The 13971-nt window shown below is 39.5% G+C and overlaps 1 protein-coding gene and 1 non-coding gene across 2 annotated transcripts; one reads left to right on the top strand and one right to left on the bottom strand.

Annotated features, from left to right (window-relative positions):
* Positions 1-2975: 2975 nt before the first annotated feature.
* LOC127218502 (NADH dehydrogenase [ubiquinone] 1 alpha subcomplex subunit 10, mitochondrial-like) lies at positions 2976-4056 on the bottom strand. Its single transcript, XM_051179535.1, is given in 1 exon segment — positions 2976-4056. A coding segment is annotated over 1 exon segment (1068 nt). The 3' UTR covers positions 2976-2988.
* Positions 4057-13602: 9546 nt separating this feature from the next.
* LOC127218505 (U6 spliceosomal RNA) lies at positions 13603-13706 on the top strand. The gene has a single exon (XR_007834200.1). It is a non-coding gene; the product is annotated as a U6 spliceosomal RNA (small nuclear RNA).
* Positions 13707-13971: the final 265 nt, after the last annotated feature.

The following is a 13971-nucleotide window of genomic DNA, read 5'->3' on the forward strand; positions in this document are numbered from 1 at the left end:
TTGTTTGTTTACAATTACCCCAAGATATTTTATGTTGTTTGTGGCTGTTGTATAGGGTGATGTTTTTCTGATTTTTTTTCTCATCCTGTTATTAGTCTGCAAATTTAATCTTGTATCCTGCCACTTGCTGAAGGTGTTTATAAGATGTAGGTGTTCTCTGTTAGAGATTTTTGGGTCACATATGTAAACTATCATATCATCAGCAATTAGTGAAAGTTTGACTTCTTCCTTTGCAATTTGTATCCCCTTAATCTCCTTTTGTTCTATTATTGCTCTAGCTAGAACTTCAAGTACAATATTGAAGAGATATGGAGATTGGACAACCTTGTCTTTTTCATGATTTTAGAAGAATTGCATTGAGTTTCTCTCAATTTAATTCCATTTGGCTGTTGGTTTGCTGTATATTACTCTTATTATGTTTAGGTATGTTCCTGCTATCCCTGATCTCTCCAAGACCTTTATCATAAAGCGTAGGGCCCTGCATGGACACCCAAGGCACCTTGAGCAAGTCTGAAGCTGTTGGCCGGAACTCCTTGCCACAGAGCTGTTATTGGTATTCTCCCTGTTTTGCTAGCGCACACCTGGTGGGGAGGAGCTAAGCCTGGAAATCCTGTTATTTTCCTCTGTGCTGTAAGTCAGTATTTAAGCCTGCCCCATCCCCTCATTAAATGGTATTCGGCATTCTGACATTGCCATTGAACGAATGACCCGTTGTCTTTTCTTTTTTTTCAATCTCTAGGCCTTCACCTGATTCACTGAACAGATCATAGTGCGGGCACTATAATAAAGGGGTGTTGAATTTTGTCAGAGGCTTTTTCAGCATCTAGTGAGATGATTACATGATTTTTATTTTTCAGTTTGTTTATATGATAGATTACATTGATAGATTTTCTGATGTTTAACTATCCCTGCATCCCTGAGATGAATCCTACTTAGTCTGATCTTGTGGATAATTTCTCTGATGTGTCTTTGGATTCAATTTACCAGTATTTTATTGAGTATTTTTGCATCAATATTCATGAAGGATATTGATCTGTAGTTGTCTTTCTTAGTTGTATCTTTGTGTGGCTTGTGGACCAAGGTAATTTTAGCCTGATAAAGAGAGTTTGGCAATGAACCTTCTGCTTCTATTGTGTGGAACATTTTGAGGAGTATTGGCATTATCTGTTGTTTGAATTTCTCATAGAATTCTGTACTGGAACCATCTGGTTCTGAGATTTTCTTTTTTGGTTGGGAGACTTTTGATGACTGCTTCTATTTCATTAGGAGTTATAGGTCTGTTAAATAGCTTATCTCTTCTAGATTTAATTTTTGTAGGTGATATTGATACAGAAAATTGTTAATTTCCTTTAAGTTTTCAAATTTTGTAGAGTACAGGGTTTCAAAGTATGACCTAAATAGTTTCTGGATTTCCTCAGTGTGCAATGTTATGTCCCTCTTTTCATTTCTGATTTTGCTACTTTCCATGTTTTCTCTCTGCTTTTTGGTTAGTTTGGATAAAGGTTTGCCTATTTTGTTGATTTTGTCATAGAATCAACTCTATAGATGTCTGTTAAACACAATTCAGTCATAACTTCTGTTAGGTCTTTTGTTTCTCTGTTAAATTTCTGTCTGGTGGTCCTGTGTAGTGGTGAGTGCAGTGTTGAAGTCTCCCACTATAAGTGTGTCAGGTTTTATGTGAGATTTAAGTTATAGTAATGTTTATTTTATGAATGTGGGTATCTTTGTATTTGGTTCAAAGATGTTCAGAATTGAGACTTCATTCTGATGGATTTTTCCTGTAAGGAATTTGAAATGACCTTCTTTATCTCTTTTGATTGATTTTAGTTTGAGGGCTAATTTGTTAAATATTAGGATAGCTACATAAGCTTGTTTCTTGTGACCATTTGATTGAAAAATCTTGTCCCAACCCTTTACTCTGAGGTAATATCTGTTTTTGAAGTTGGGGTGTATTTCTTGTATGTACCTGAAGGATGGATTCTGTCTTCGTATCCATTCTGTTAGCCTCTGTCTTTTTATAGGTGAGTTAAGACCATTAATGACGAGGGAAATTGTGGACCATTGATTGTTAATTCTTGTTTGCTTTGGATTTTGTGGTTATGGTGATATTATGTGTGGATTTATTCCACTTCTTTTGGCTTCTGGTAAAGTGGGATTATCTATTGCCTATTTTTGCCTATTTTCTTTCCGTTTTGAGTATAGTTAAGGTTTAAAAGCAGCATACATTCACTACTATCAAGAAGCATAGCAGAGACATAATCATGCATCAACTAAGTTCCATAGTCATGGATACTCACAATTCTCCATTCTCGCAGAACAAAGATTGTGTTGCACTCCTTGAAACACTTGGCAGTATTCTGAGACAGTTTTGCTGATTAAATTTAAACATAGGAGCATTTCTGACCTCTAAGAAAATTCACTGTGCTCCTACCTCAGCCTCTTGACTGCTGAGCCTCCAGGTTTGTATCCACCTATCTTCTTCTCTTATAATTTCTTGTTAATGTTGAAGGTTAAAACAAGACGATACTGTATCTTAAGCAAGTGTTTCACCACTAAGCTACATCTTCATGCCATTTTTATTTATTTATTTATTTATTTATTTATTTATTTATTTATTTGAGGAGCCACAGAGCCATCTTTATTTCTTGCAGTGGAGAAGACCGAAGGGCATGGGGATGTGGGCATCCAGTGGGAGCTGCTCTTTCAGAGCAGACCAGCTTTGTTTTGTTTATTCCCCAGATGATTCCAAAATAAAAATGGAAGGTTCCAGAACCTTTTCAATGGAATTTGAAACTTTCATCAGCTGACTAGGCACAGGGCAGGGCAGACTGTTTTTGTTAAACTATTTTTGACTGTTGTTACACCATTTCTTTGGGCAATTTCTTGATCATTGCCTTTTTCCTGTTGACTTACAAAGCTCCGGAGTTCACAGAGTTGGGCAGAGCAGACATTTTCATGGATGTGACACAGCTAGGTAGAAGGGACAATTCACTTCAGCCAGATCCAGTTGTCACCCACCTCAGCATTGTACCCAGGGTTGTACTTGCGGCCTGGCAGCTCTCTGAAGCTGTTGTAGATTCGGGTATCCTGGTGAGGTCCAACTGTGATTTCTGGGAGATAGATTGGAACGGCCGTGTAATTAAGCACATCCATTTTATCCTGAACCAGCATCCGCAGGTTGTGAAAGGTTCGGTCATCCTGTTTAAGCCAAGGCCCTTTGTTGTAGTTAAGGTATTCAATGTCCTCTACCACCTTGGTTGAGTCTTCAGATTCCCAGGTACTATACACCAAAACCTCACACTGCTCACTCATCTCTGGGAGGAAGGTGTTCTTGTAGGCGTTCTCGATGTCCTGGAGATAAGCAGTGGTGATCTTCATTTCATGTGGGTCTCCTTTCTTCTGGATCCAGCTCTTTATCTCTGGAACAGGCACAACGATGTAGATGACTACATGGGGTGGCAGGTACTCTGGGAGAGTGAGCCTCTTCACTTCATTGTAGTGGTCCACACACTCCTTTCGGATGTAGCCCTGGTTGTACATTGCCTCCAGGAAGACAAAGTCACTGTAGATGGAGCGCTCCAAGACCACACCTTGTCCTGTGCTCAACAGGTATTCCACGGCATCCGAGTACTGTAGGAGGAGGCTGGCATACAACCAGGACTGCAGGCGGTAGCTGTTGCCATCATTGCTTTTGGGATTATCATAAAATCTCTCTAGGCTACAGCTGCCACTAAATTCCGTGTGGAGGGGCCTCCCATCACCCTTGGTGCTGCTGGAGTACTGTATGCCTGCTTCTGGAAAGTGCTTCATGCCTAGTTTCTCTGCGATCTCCTTTGCGAGCTTGTTTTTCCCACAGCATATATTCCCGTCTACTGTTATCACTCAGCTGTATTCATTCAGCTTTTTGGTTATCTTGTCACCAAGAATGAAGGCCAAAGCTCCATATTTCATCTGGCTTTGCACACTGGTATGAATTTGTCTCACGCGCTGGACTCCGGCCGTGAGGCCGCGCGCAGAAGCCGACGCTGGAACAAGTCTCAGCAGCCTCAAGGCCATAGCTCTGCCATCCCTGCCAGCTCAAGGACCAGAGGGACGCCGCCATTTTTATTTATTTTATTTATTATTATACATATCGATCCTAGTTCCCTCTACCTCCCTCGCTTCATCCCTCCCTCCCACTTTCCCACTCTCCCCCTTCACATGCACCCCGACCTCCCTCCTCTCCCATTCCCCCCACTCAGCATATAGGGTGATGCCATCCAAGGAGGGTTATTTAAATCTCTCATGTCATTTGAAGTAGGAACTAGGACTTCTGTCTCTAGGTTAAGGGAGTATCTCTCCAAGGGGGGATGTGTCCGCAAGGTCCTTTTGTGCATCAGGAATACATCCTGGTTCCACTACCTGAGGTCCCTTAGACTGCTCAGTCCTTCTGGCTGAGACCCATATTCAGGGGGCCTCAGTCTGCCCCATGCTGTATTCCCAGCTATCAGTCTGGTGCCCTTAGCTCCTTCTTATTCAGGTCAGTTGTCTCTATGTGTTTCTACAACCTGGTCTTCTCCTCTCCGTCTGCATCTGGATTCTAGTTAGACTCAGTGTTTAGGTATGGGTGTTTGCTTCTGTTTCCAACAGGTAATAGATGAGGGCTCCATGGATAAGTTAGTTTTTGGTCTCAATATCAGGGAAGGGCATTTATGGTAGCCTTTCCACTGTTGCTTAAATGGTTAGTTGGTGTCAGTCTTGTAGTTCTCTAGACATTTCTTTGTGTTCAATTTTCTCTTCAAACCAATATTGGCTCCCTCTTTTATCCCTCTTTTATGTTCTCTCTCTCTCTTTCTCTTCTCTGTGTTCTATTCCTCCCCTGACTGATTCTTCCTAGTCCCACATGCTTTCCTTTCCTCCCATTCACTTTCTCCTAGTTCCTTCTCCCCTCACTGCCTCCCCCCACTTCCCATGTGCTCTGGAGAACTTGTCCCTTCCCCCTTCTGTGAGGGAACTTACATGAAACTTTTACAATCCACCTTGTATCCTACTTCCTCTGGCAGCGTGATTTGTAGGTTGATGATCCTTGGTCTAGGTCTAAAATCATATAAGAGCTAGTACATATCATGTTCCTCTTTTTGTGACTAGGTTACCTCATTCAGTATGATTTCTTCAGGTGCCATCCACTTGCTTGCAGATTTCAAGATTCCATTGTTATTTTTCCACACAATAGTATTCCATTGTGTGGATGTGTGACATCTTCTTTATCCATTCTTCGTTTGAAGGGCATTTAGGTTGCTTCCAGGTTCTTGCTAATACAAATAATGCTGCTATGAACATAGTTGAGCACATGTCTTTGTTGCATGGACATGGATCATTTAGGTATATGCCTAAGAGGGGGATTGCCGGGTTCTGTGGTAAATTAATTCCCATTTTCCTGAGGAACCGCCATACTGATCTCCAGAATGGCTTTACAAGTTTGCACTCCCACAAGCAGTGGAGGAGTGGACAACTCAAGCATAAGTTGTCATTGGTGTTTCTAATTTTAGCCATTCTGGCAGGAGTAAGATGGTATCTCAAAGTTGTTTTGATTTACATTTCCCTGATAGCTAAGGATATTGAACACTTTCTTAAGTGTCTTTCAGGGTATTTGATTTCCTCTATTGAGAATTCTTTCTTCAGTTCTGTACCCCATTTATTAATAGGGTTAATTGGTGTTTTGTTGTCTAGTTTCTTGAGTTCTTTGTATATTTTGGAGACCAGCCCTTTGTCAGATGTAGGATTGATGAAAAAATTTTCCCAGTCTGTGGGCTGCTGTTTGGTCTTGTCTACTGTGTCCTTTGCCTTACAGAAGCTTCTAAGTTTGAGGAGGTACCATTTATTAATTGTTGATTTCAGTCTCTGTGCTACTGTAGTTATGTTCAGGAATTTGTCTCCTATACCAATTTGTTCAAGGGTACCTCCTACTTTCCGTTCTAAGAGGTTCTGTGTGGCTGGATTTATGTTCAAGCCTTTGATCCTTTTGGACTTGAGTTTTTTGCATGGCAATAGATGTGGGTCTATCTGCAGTCTTTTACACACCATCATCTAATTGTGTCAGCACCATTTGTTGCAGATGCTTTTCTCTCCCCATTGTATACTTTTAGCTGTTTTTTCAAAAATCAGGTGTTTGTAGGTGTGTGGGTTAATATCAGGATTTTCAATTCGATTCCGTTGGTCTACTTGTCCATTTTTGTGCCAATACCAGGCTGTTTTCTGAACTATAGCTCTGTAGTAGACCTTAAAGTTAGGGGTGGTGATGCCTCCCGAAGTTCTTTTATTGTACAGGGTTGTTTTGGCTATCCTGGTTCTTTTCTTTTTCCATATAAAGTTGATTATTGTCCTTTCAAGGTACTTGAAGAATTGTGCTGGAATTTTGATGGGGATTACATTGTATCTGTAGATTGATTTAGTAAGAATGCCATTTTTATTATGTATATCCTAGCTATCCAAGAGCATGGGAGATCTTTCCATTTTTTTGTATCTTCTTTAATTTCTTTTTCTTTAAAGACTCAAAGTTCTCTTTATATAGGCCTTTCACTTGTTTGGTAAGCATTACTCCAAGACACTTTATGTTGTTTGTGGCTATTGTAAATGGTGATGATTCTCTGATTTCACTCTCAGCCCCTTTGTCATCTGAATAAAGTAGGACTACTGATTTTTTGAGTTTTTATTGTATCCTGCATATTTGGTGAACATATTTTTTAGCTGTAGTAGTTCCCTTGCAGAGGTTTTTTTTTTCTTTTTTGGTCGCTTATGTAAACTGTTATATCATCTGCAATCAGTGACATTTGGGCTTCTTCCTTTCCAATTTGTAACCCCTTGATCTTCTTTTGTTGTTTTATTGCTTTAGCTAGAACTTCAAGACCAATATTCAAGAGATATGTAGACTGTGGGCAGCCTTGTCTTTTTCCTAATTTTAGAGGAATTGCCTTAACCTTTTCTCCATTCAGTTGGCTGTTGGTTTACTGTAAAATGCATTCATTATGTTTAGGTATGGTATGTATGTTCCTGTTATCCCTGATCTCTCCAAGACCTTTATCATGAAAGTGTGTTGGATTTTGTCAAAGGCTTTTTCAAAGTCTAGTGAGATGATCATGTGATTTTCCTTTTTCATTTTGTTTATATGGTGGATCACATTAATAGATTTCCATATGTTGAACCATCCCTGCATCCCAGGGATAAAGCCTACTGGGTCGTGGTAGATGGTATCTCTGATATGCTGTTGGATTGGATTTGCCAGTATTTTAATGAGTTTTTTTCATTGCATCCATGTTCATGAGGGGTATTGTTTTTTAGTTCTCTTTCTTAGTTATGTCTTTGTGTGGCTTGGCTATGAAGGTAAATGTTGCCTCAAAGAGAGAGTTTAGAATGAACCTTCTGCTTCTATTGTGTGCAACAATTTGAGGAATATGTGTATTAGCTCCTCCTTGAATTTCTGGTAGAATTCTGCACTGAAGCCATTTGCCCCTGGGCTTTTTTTTTTTTTTTTTTTTTTTTTTTTTTTGGTCGGAAGGCTTTTGATGACTGCTTCTATTTCCTTAGGGGTTATAGATCTATTTAATTTGTTTGTTTGTTCTTGGTAATTTTGGTAAGTGATAGCTATCCAGAGATTTGTTCATTTCCTTTGAATTTTCAAATTTTGTGGAGTATAGGTTTTCAATGCATGGCCGGAAAATTTTCTGGATTTTTCAGTGTCTGCTGTATTGTCCCCCTTTTCATTTCTGATTTTGTTGATTTTCATATTATCTCACTGCTTTTTAATTAGTTTGGATAAAGGTTTTTCTATCTTGTCGATTTTCTCGATAAACCAAGTCTTTGTTACATTGATTCTTTGTAATTTTTTCCTAGTTTCTTTAGTGATTTCAACCTTCAAATTTATTGTTTCTTGGTGTCTATCCCTCCAGGGTTGAATTTCCTTTTTTTTTTCCTAAGGCTTTTAGCTTTTAGTTGTGCTGTTAATTCTCTAATGTTACTATCCTCCATTTTCTTCCTATTGTCACTTAGTTCAATAAACTTTTCTAGTATCATTGCTTTCAAAGTGGCCCATAAGTTCAGGTATGTTGTGTCTTTATTCTTGTTGAAATCTAGGAAATCTTTAATTTCTTTCTTTATTTCTCCTTGACCGAAGAATTGGTCATTATTTCCATGAAGTTGTAAGATTTGTGCAATTTGTGTTGTTGAATTTCAACCTTAAAACATGGTGATCTGATAAGATACAGGGAATTGTTCCATTTTTTGTATCTGTTGAGGTTTTTTATTTTGCCTAGTACGTTGTCGATTTTAGAGAAGGTTCCATGTGGAGCTGAGAAGAAGGTTTATTCTTTGTGTCTGGGTGGAATACTGTATAGATATCTGTTAAATCCAATTTGGACATAAGTTCTCTTAGTTCTTTTGATTCTTTCTTAAGTTTCTGTCTGCTTGCCCTGTTTAGATGTGAGAATAGGGTGTTGAAGTCTCCCACTATGAGTGTGTGAGGTTTTATGTGAGCTTTCAATTGTAGCTTTTCTTTTACGAATGTATGTGCCTTTGTATTTGAGGAATAGATGTTCAGAATTGAGACTTCATCATAATGGACTTCTCCTGTGATGAGTATGAAATAACCTTCTTCATCTCTTTTGATTGGTTTGGTTTGAAGTCTAACATATTAGATATTAGGATAGCTACAACAGCTTGCTTCTTGGGTCCATTTGATTGGAAGATTTTCCCCCAACTCTTTACTCTTTAGTAATGTGTGTCTTTGAAGCTTAGATTTATTTCTTGTTTGCAGCAGCAGGATGGATTCTGTCTTCGTATCCATTTAGTCAGCCTGTTAAGACCATTAATTTTGAGGGAAAGTAAGGATCATTGATTGTTAATTACTCTTTGCTTTAGATTTGTTGTTGGTGGTGGTATTGTGAGAAGTTTGACGCTGATTTTTATTTTGGCTTCTGGTAAAGTGGGATTATTTATTGCCTACATCTTTGTGGGAATAGTAAACTTCCTTAGGTTGGAGTTTTCCTTCCAGGACTTTCTATAGTGCTGGATTTGTGCATATATATATTCTGAAAATCTGGCTTTGTCATTGAATAGTTTATTTTCTTTGTCTATAGTGATTGAGAGTTTTGCTGGGTATAGTAGATGTGGCTGGCCTCTGTGAGTTCTTAGTATTTGAAGAACAACTATCTACGACCTTCTGGTCTTGAGAGTTTCCATGGAGAAATCAAGAGTAATTTTGATAGGTCTGCCTTTATATGTTACCTGACCATTTTCCTTTGCTGCTCTTAATATTTGTTCTTTGTTCTGTATGTTAGGTGTTTTGATTATTTAGTGGTGTGGTGACTTTTTTGGGGGATCCAGTCTATTTTGTGTTCAGTATGCTTCTTGTACTTTCATAGGCATGTACTTCTTTAGTATGGGAAAGTTTTCTTAATGATTTTGTTGAATATGTTTTCTGCACCTTTGAGCTAGACTTCTTTGCCTTTTTCATTGTCTATTATTCTCAGGTTTGGCCTTTTTATGATGTCCCATATTTCCTGAATGTTTTGTGTTAAGAATATGTTGGATTTAAGATTTTCTTTGGTCAATGAATCTATTTCCTCTAGTTTATATTCAGTGCCCTAGATTTTCTCTTCGATCTCTTGTATTCTGTTGGTTATGCTTGCATCTTTAGTTCCTGAACATTTGCCCAGTTTTTCTATTTTTAGCATTCCCTCTGTTTGCGTTTTCTTTATTGTCTCTCTTTCAGTTTTCAGGTCTTGAACTGTTTGAATTTTTTCTTCATCATTTTGTTTTTTCTTGGCTTTCCTTATTTTCTTTAAGAGATTTGTTCATTTCTTACTTATTTTTTGTTTGGTCTTTTCCTATATTTTTTCCCATTTTTATTTGTTTTTCTTCTGTTTCTTTAAGGGATTTTCTCATATCTTCTTTGGGGGCCCCTATCATATTTATGAAGTTATTTTTTAAGGCATTTTCTTCTGCTTTATCTGCTTTGGTATGTTCAGGTATAGTTGGTGCAGAGTCCCTAGATTCTGGTGGTGTCATACTAGTCTTTCTGTTGTTGTGTATTTTCTTGTGTTGCTGTCTTACCATTGCTTCTTACAGTGGGTACAGGTGGAGTCTTTCTATCTCTACACGGTGCTCCCGGTGTGTGTGTGTAGGGGAGGTCAGGAGTTCGATGACTACAACTGTGCATGATCTGAACTCTCTTGGAGTAGTCTCCTCAAGCAGAGGGCAAGTGATTTTGTTCAATGATCAGGGGAGTGTGGCCTCCAGGTGTTCCTCTGGCAGAGGACAGAGGTGATGGCATCCAAAGATGAGGTGAGTGGGGCCTCAAGGTGGTCCTATGTGTATAGGTGGGTCCAGTGTCCTCAGAGCAGACACCAGAAGTTCCAATGACTCTGGCCCGATGCTCACCCAGTGCAGCAGGCCAGCAGGACAAAGGATGGGGGAACACAGGCTCTGGGTTTTGTATGGAGCAGAGTACCAGGACTGTACTATCCAGGGCCAGGATACAGAGGGGAGTGAAATGCAGAGGTAACCCATGGAGTGCCCAGGGATGGATGTGTGTGTGTGGGAGGTTGGCCTGAACTGTTCCCAGACTCACCTCTGGTAGAGCACCTGAGGTGATGAGATCCAAAGATGAGGTGCGTGTGGGCTCAAGGTGATCCTGTGTGGATAGGTGTGGTGTGCTCAGAGCAGACCCAGGAAGTTCCACAGAGTTGGAGGGGTTGTTGAACCCCCTCTCTGGCCCAATGCTCACCTGGAGCAGTGGACCAGCAGGACAAAGTGACTTTAAACTTCTAATCTTATATGGCCTGATTGGGAACAAATAAAATCAGACCTACAGAAGAAGATACATAAAGAGGATCCTGACAGTGTTCTGATGGCCACTTTCTCTTTTTGGAGGTTATTCAAAGATGCCTTGCTAATAGCCAAAGTGAAAAAATCAACTAGAGACCACTAAGGAGGCTTTTACAGAGGTTCAAGAGGAGGAAACTAGATAGAAAGTACCAATTAGTCAGTCCCCCAGTAAAGAGAATGATACAAAATTGTTAGCATCTTCTGAGTTGGAGTTGGACTTGGAGGTGGAAACTAATAAAGGAAATTGAAGAACTCTGCCATAAGCTGTGACGTTGTCATTAAAAACTCATAGGGGACAAAGGCGTAAGGGTCTTTCTTCAGATAAGGGAGATGAGGAAATAGCAACAACTGTTAAAAGAAATGCTGCTGGATTAATCCAATTTACATATTTTAAAAATGCCTTGACTTCAAAATTTAAGTCTAAGGACAGGTTACTAGGGAAAGGAATTTCTATTTTTGCTTCCACAGAAAATAAAAAGCTGTGGATTCTTTCCAGACTAACATGGTTTGATCAAGCAAGATCTCCTGAAGCAGTGTTCTAGGTGATCCAACATTCAAAACAGCTGGGGCAAGGCAACCATTACAGCAAAGATTTCTGCATCTTCTTAGGATCCCGATGATAGTGCTCCTTACCAGCAGAAAGCAGTCAAATTCCCAAACATTGTTTACATAGAAAAGTGACTGAAAAGACGGTTTTAGAAAAAATAATTGGTGAAGTTTCATGTCCCATGTTGGGGAATGGGTACAGCACTGATCAGGGTCTATTGCTTTATCTCTACTCAGGGTCTGGGTTTTGTGCCTGCATTTAAATTCTCTGTTGTTTCTGAAACCGGTACAATAGACAGGCAAGTATCACCCTACAGACACTCATGGCCTTGGCAGTGTAACCTAAATAAGCCCAAGTATGGCTACATATACTGGAGAAGGGGTAACCAATGATGGGCAATTCCGAGTGAGATCAATGCAACCTAAGACAGTGAATGATGAAAGCATTTCCCCATGATGGTAAGGTATTTGTCCCCCTGGTGACCTAAGACAGGGATCACTTCATTTAAAAAATAAAAAGGGAGGAACTGTTGGGAAATTTAAGTACTTGTCCCTTACATCTCTCTTCCTTCATGCCCAGCTATAGAGCTTCTGTGTGCTCAAGATTGAGCAAACAAGGTTGTTTTTAGAAGTGTCCAGTATGCAGTGCCCATACCTTGACCTCCTATGCTTAGTCCATCCACTGGCTTGGATATATAAGCCCATTATTCTCTGTGAGCACCTTCTTCTTCACTTCTCGTGGTCATCTGTTAAGTGCTTCAATCCCGACACCCTCCACCATCTTGATACTTGGGCTCCATGGGCATGGCAAGTAATTGTATTAGTTTCCCACAGATACCTTTGTGTTTTAAATAAGAAGGGTCCCACATAGGCTCATGGACGTGAATGGTGGTGCTCTTTGAGGAAATTGTGAAACTGTTAGGAGGTAGATCCTTGTTGGGAGAAGGACATCATCCACTAGAGGAGGGCTTTGAGAGTTCATTGCCTTGTCCAGTTCTAGTTTGGTCTTTCTGATATGGAGATCTGAGGTCTCAGTTTCCTAACTTTTTTGCCTGCTATCCTGTTTCCACTGCCACTATGAACTATTTATCTGGAACCATAAACCTGAATTATCCCTTCCTTCTACAAGTCGCCTTGGTCAAGGTATTTTATCACATCAATAGAAAAGTAAGTAATACAAGGGCTTAGAAAAAGGACAGTGGCATATTCTGGAAACACTAGTGCCCCGGAATCAGAAACAGGATACCTTTAAGTTCAGGGTGACTAAAACCTAGATGTATAAATCATCTCAAAAATAAAAACAAAAATGAAAAAAATGTTGTATTGCTACTAATTTCATTATCATTCTTTCCCTTAAATAATATTCTGCCTCTATCTCTCCCTTTTTTATATTATTCTAGAACCAATATTGAGCTACCGATATAGTTTAGAGATGAGCTATTTACTAAGCAACATTGAAATATTTCCTTCAATATATTCAACATAATGTGTTCTAGCTGCATGATACTCAGTTACCATGATCTATAGTGGTATACAGGAAGATTTTTGAGCATGTGATTTAGGATATATTTTCCAACCATAATCTCATTAGCTGCTCCATGCCCATGGATCTTTGTGAAAATATATGGTGAGTTAACCAGGATATTTCCTGGTATGTTGAAGCCTCTTCTAACACCTGGATCTATATATGGCAATAACTTTTCTAAAATGTTACCACCACCAATGACAGGGTTATAAACTGTACCTCAAAGAGAAAGAAAGAAGTAGTGGATGTGGGTTAAACAATCAGGTAGGTCTTGACTATGAGCAGGGAGGTACAATCACAAATACACCCTAATCCTCAAATTCTATGATGGGAGATGTCAGTCTCATACTGGTTAATGAATAAAGCGCTGTTGGCCAATAGGAAAACAAGATAGGTGGGACGAGGAGAAAAGGAGGAAAGAGGAAGACGTAGGGAGGAGTCAACATGGAGAGACTGGGAAGAGCAGATGCTTGTAAGATGAGACTACATGGAAACACTAGATTAATAGAAATGGGTGACATATTAAGACAGAGCTAGCCAATAAGAAACAAGTATCTGGCCAACAGCATTATATCAAATACAGAGTCTTGGTGTGTTAGTTGAGGCTGGCGTGGCAGCAGGACAAGACCAGCGATGGGTGAAAAACCTACTCCTAACAATTCTATGTAAGAGTGCTTGCTTCCGCAGCACATATACTAAAATTGGAATGATACAGAGATTAGCATGGCCCCTGCGCAAGGATGACATGCAAATTCGTGAAGCGTTCCATATTTATTTTAAGCTTTACTACAGAGCTATAGTTCTTAAAACAGCCTGGTATTGGCATAAAAATAGATAGGTAGATCAATGGAATCGAATTGAAAATCCTGATATTAACCCACACACCTAAGAACACCTGATTTTTGACAAAACAGCTAAAATTATACAATGGGGCAAGGACAGCATATTCAACAAATGGTGCTGGCACAATTGGAGGATGGTGTGTAGAAGACTGCAGATAGACCTATGTCTGTCGCCATGCACAAAACTCAAGTCCAAAT

This window comes from Phodopus roborovskii, unplaced genomic scaffold, assembly GCF_943737965.1.
Source record: "Phodopus roborovskii unplaced genomic scaffold, PHOROB, whole genome shotgun sequence".
NCBI lineage: Eukaryota > Metazoa > Chordata > Mammalia > Rodentia > Cricetidae > Phodopus > Phodopus roborovskii.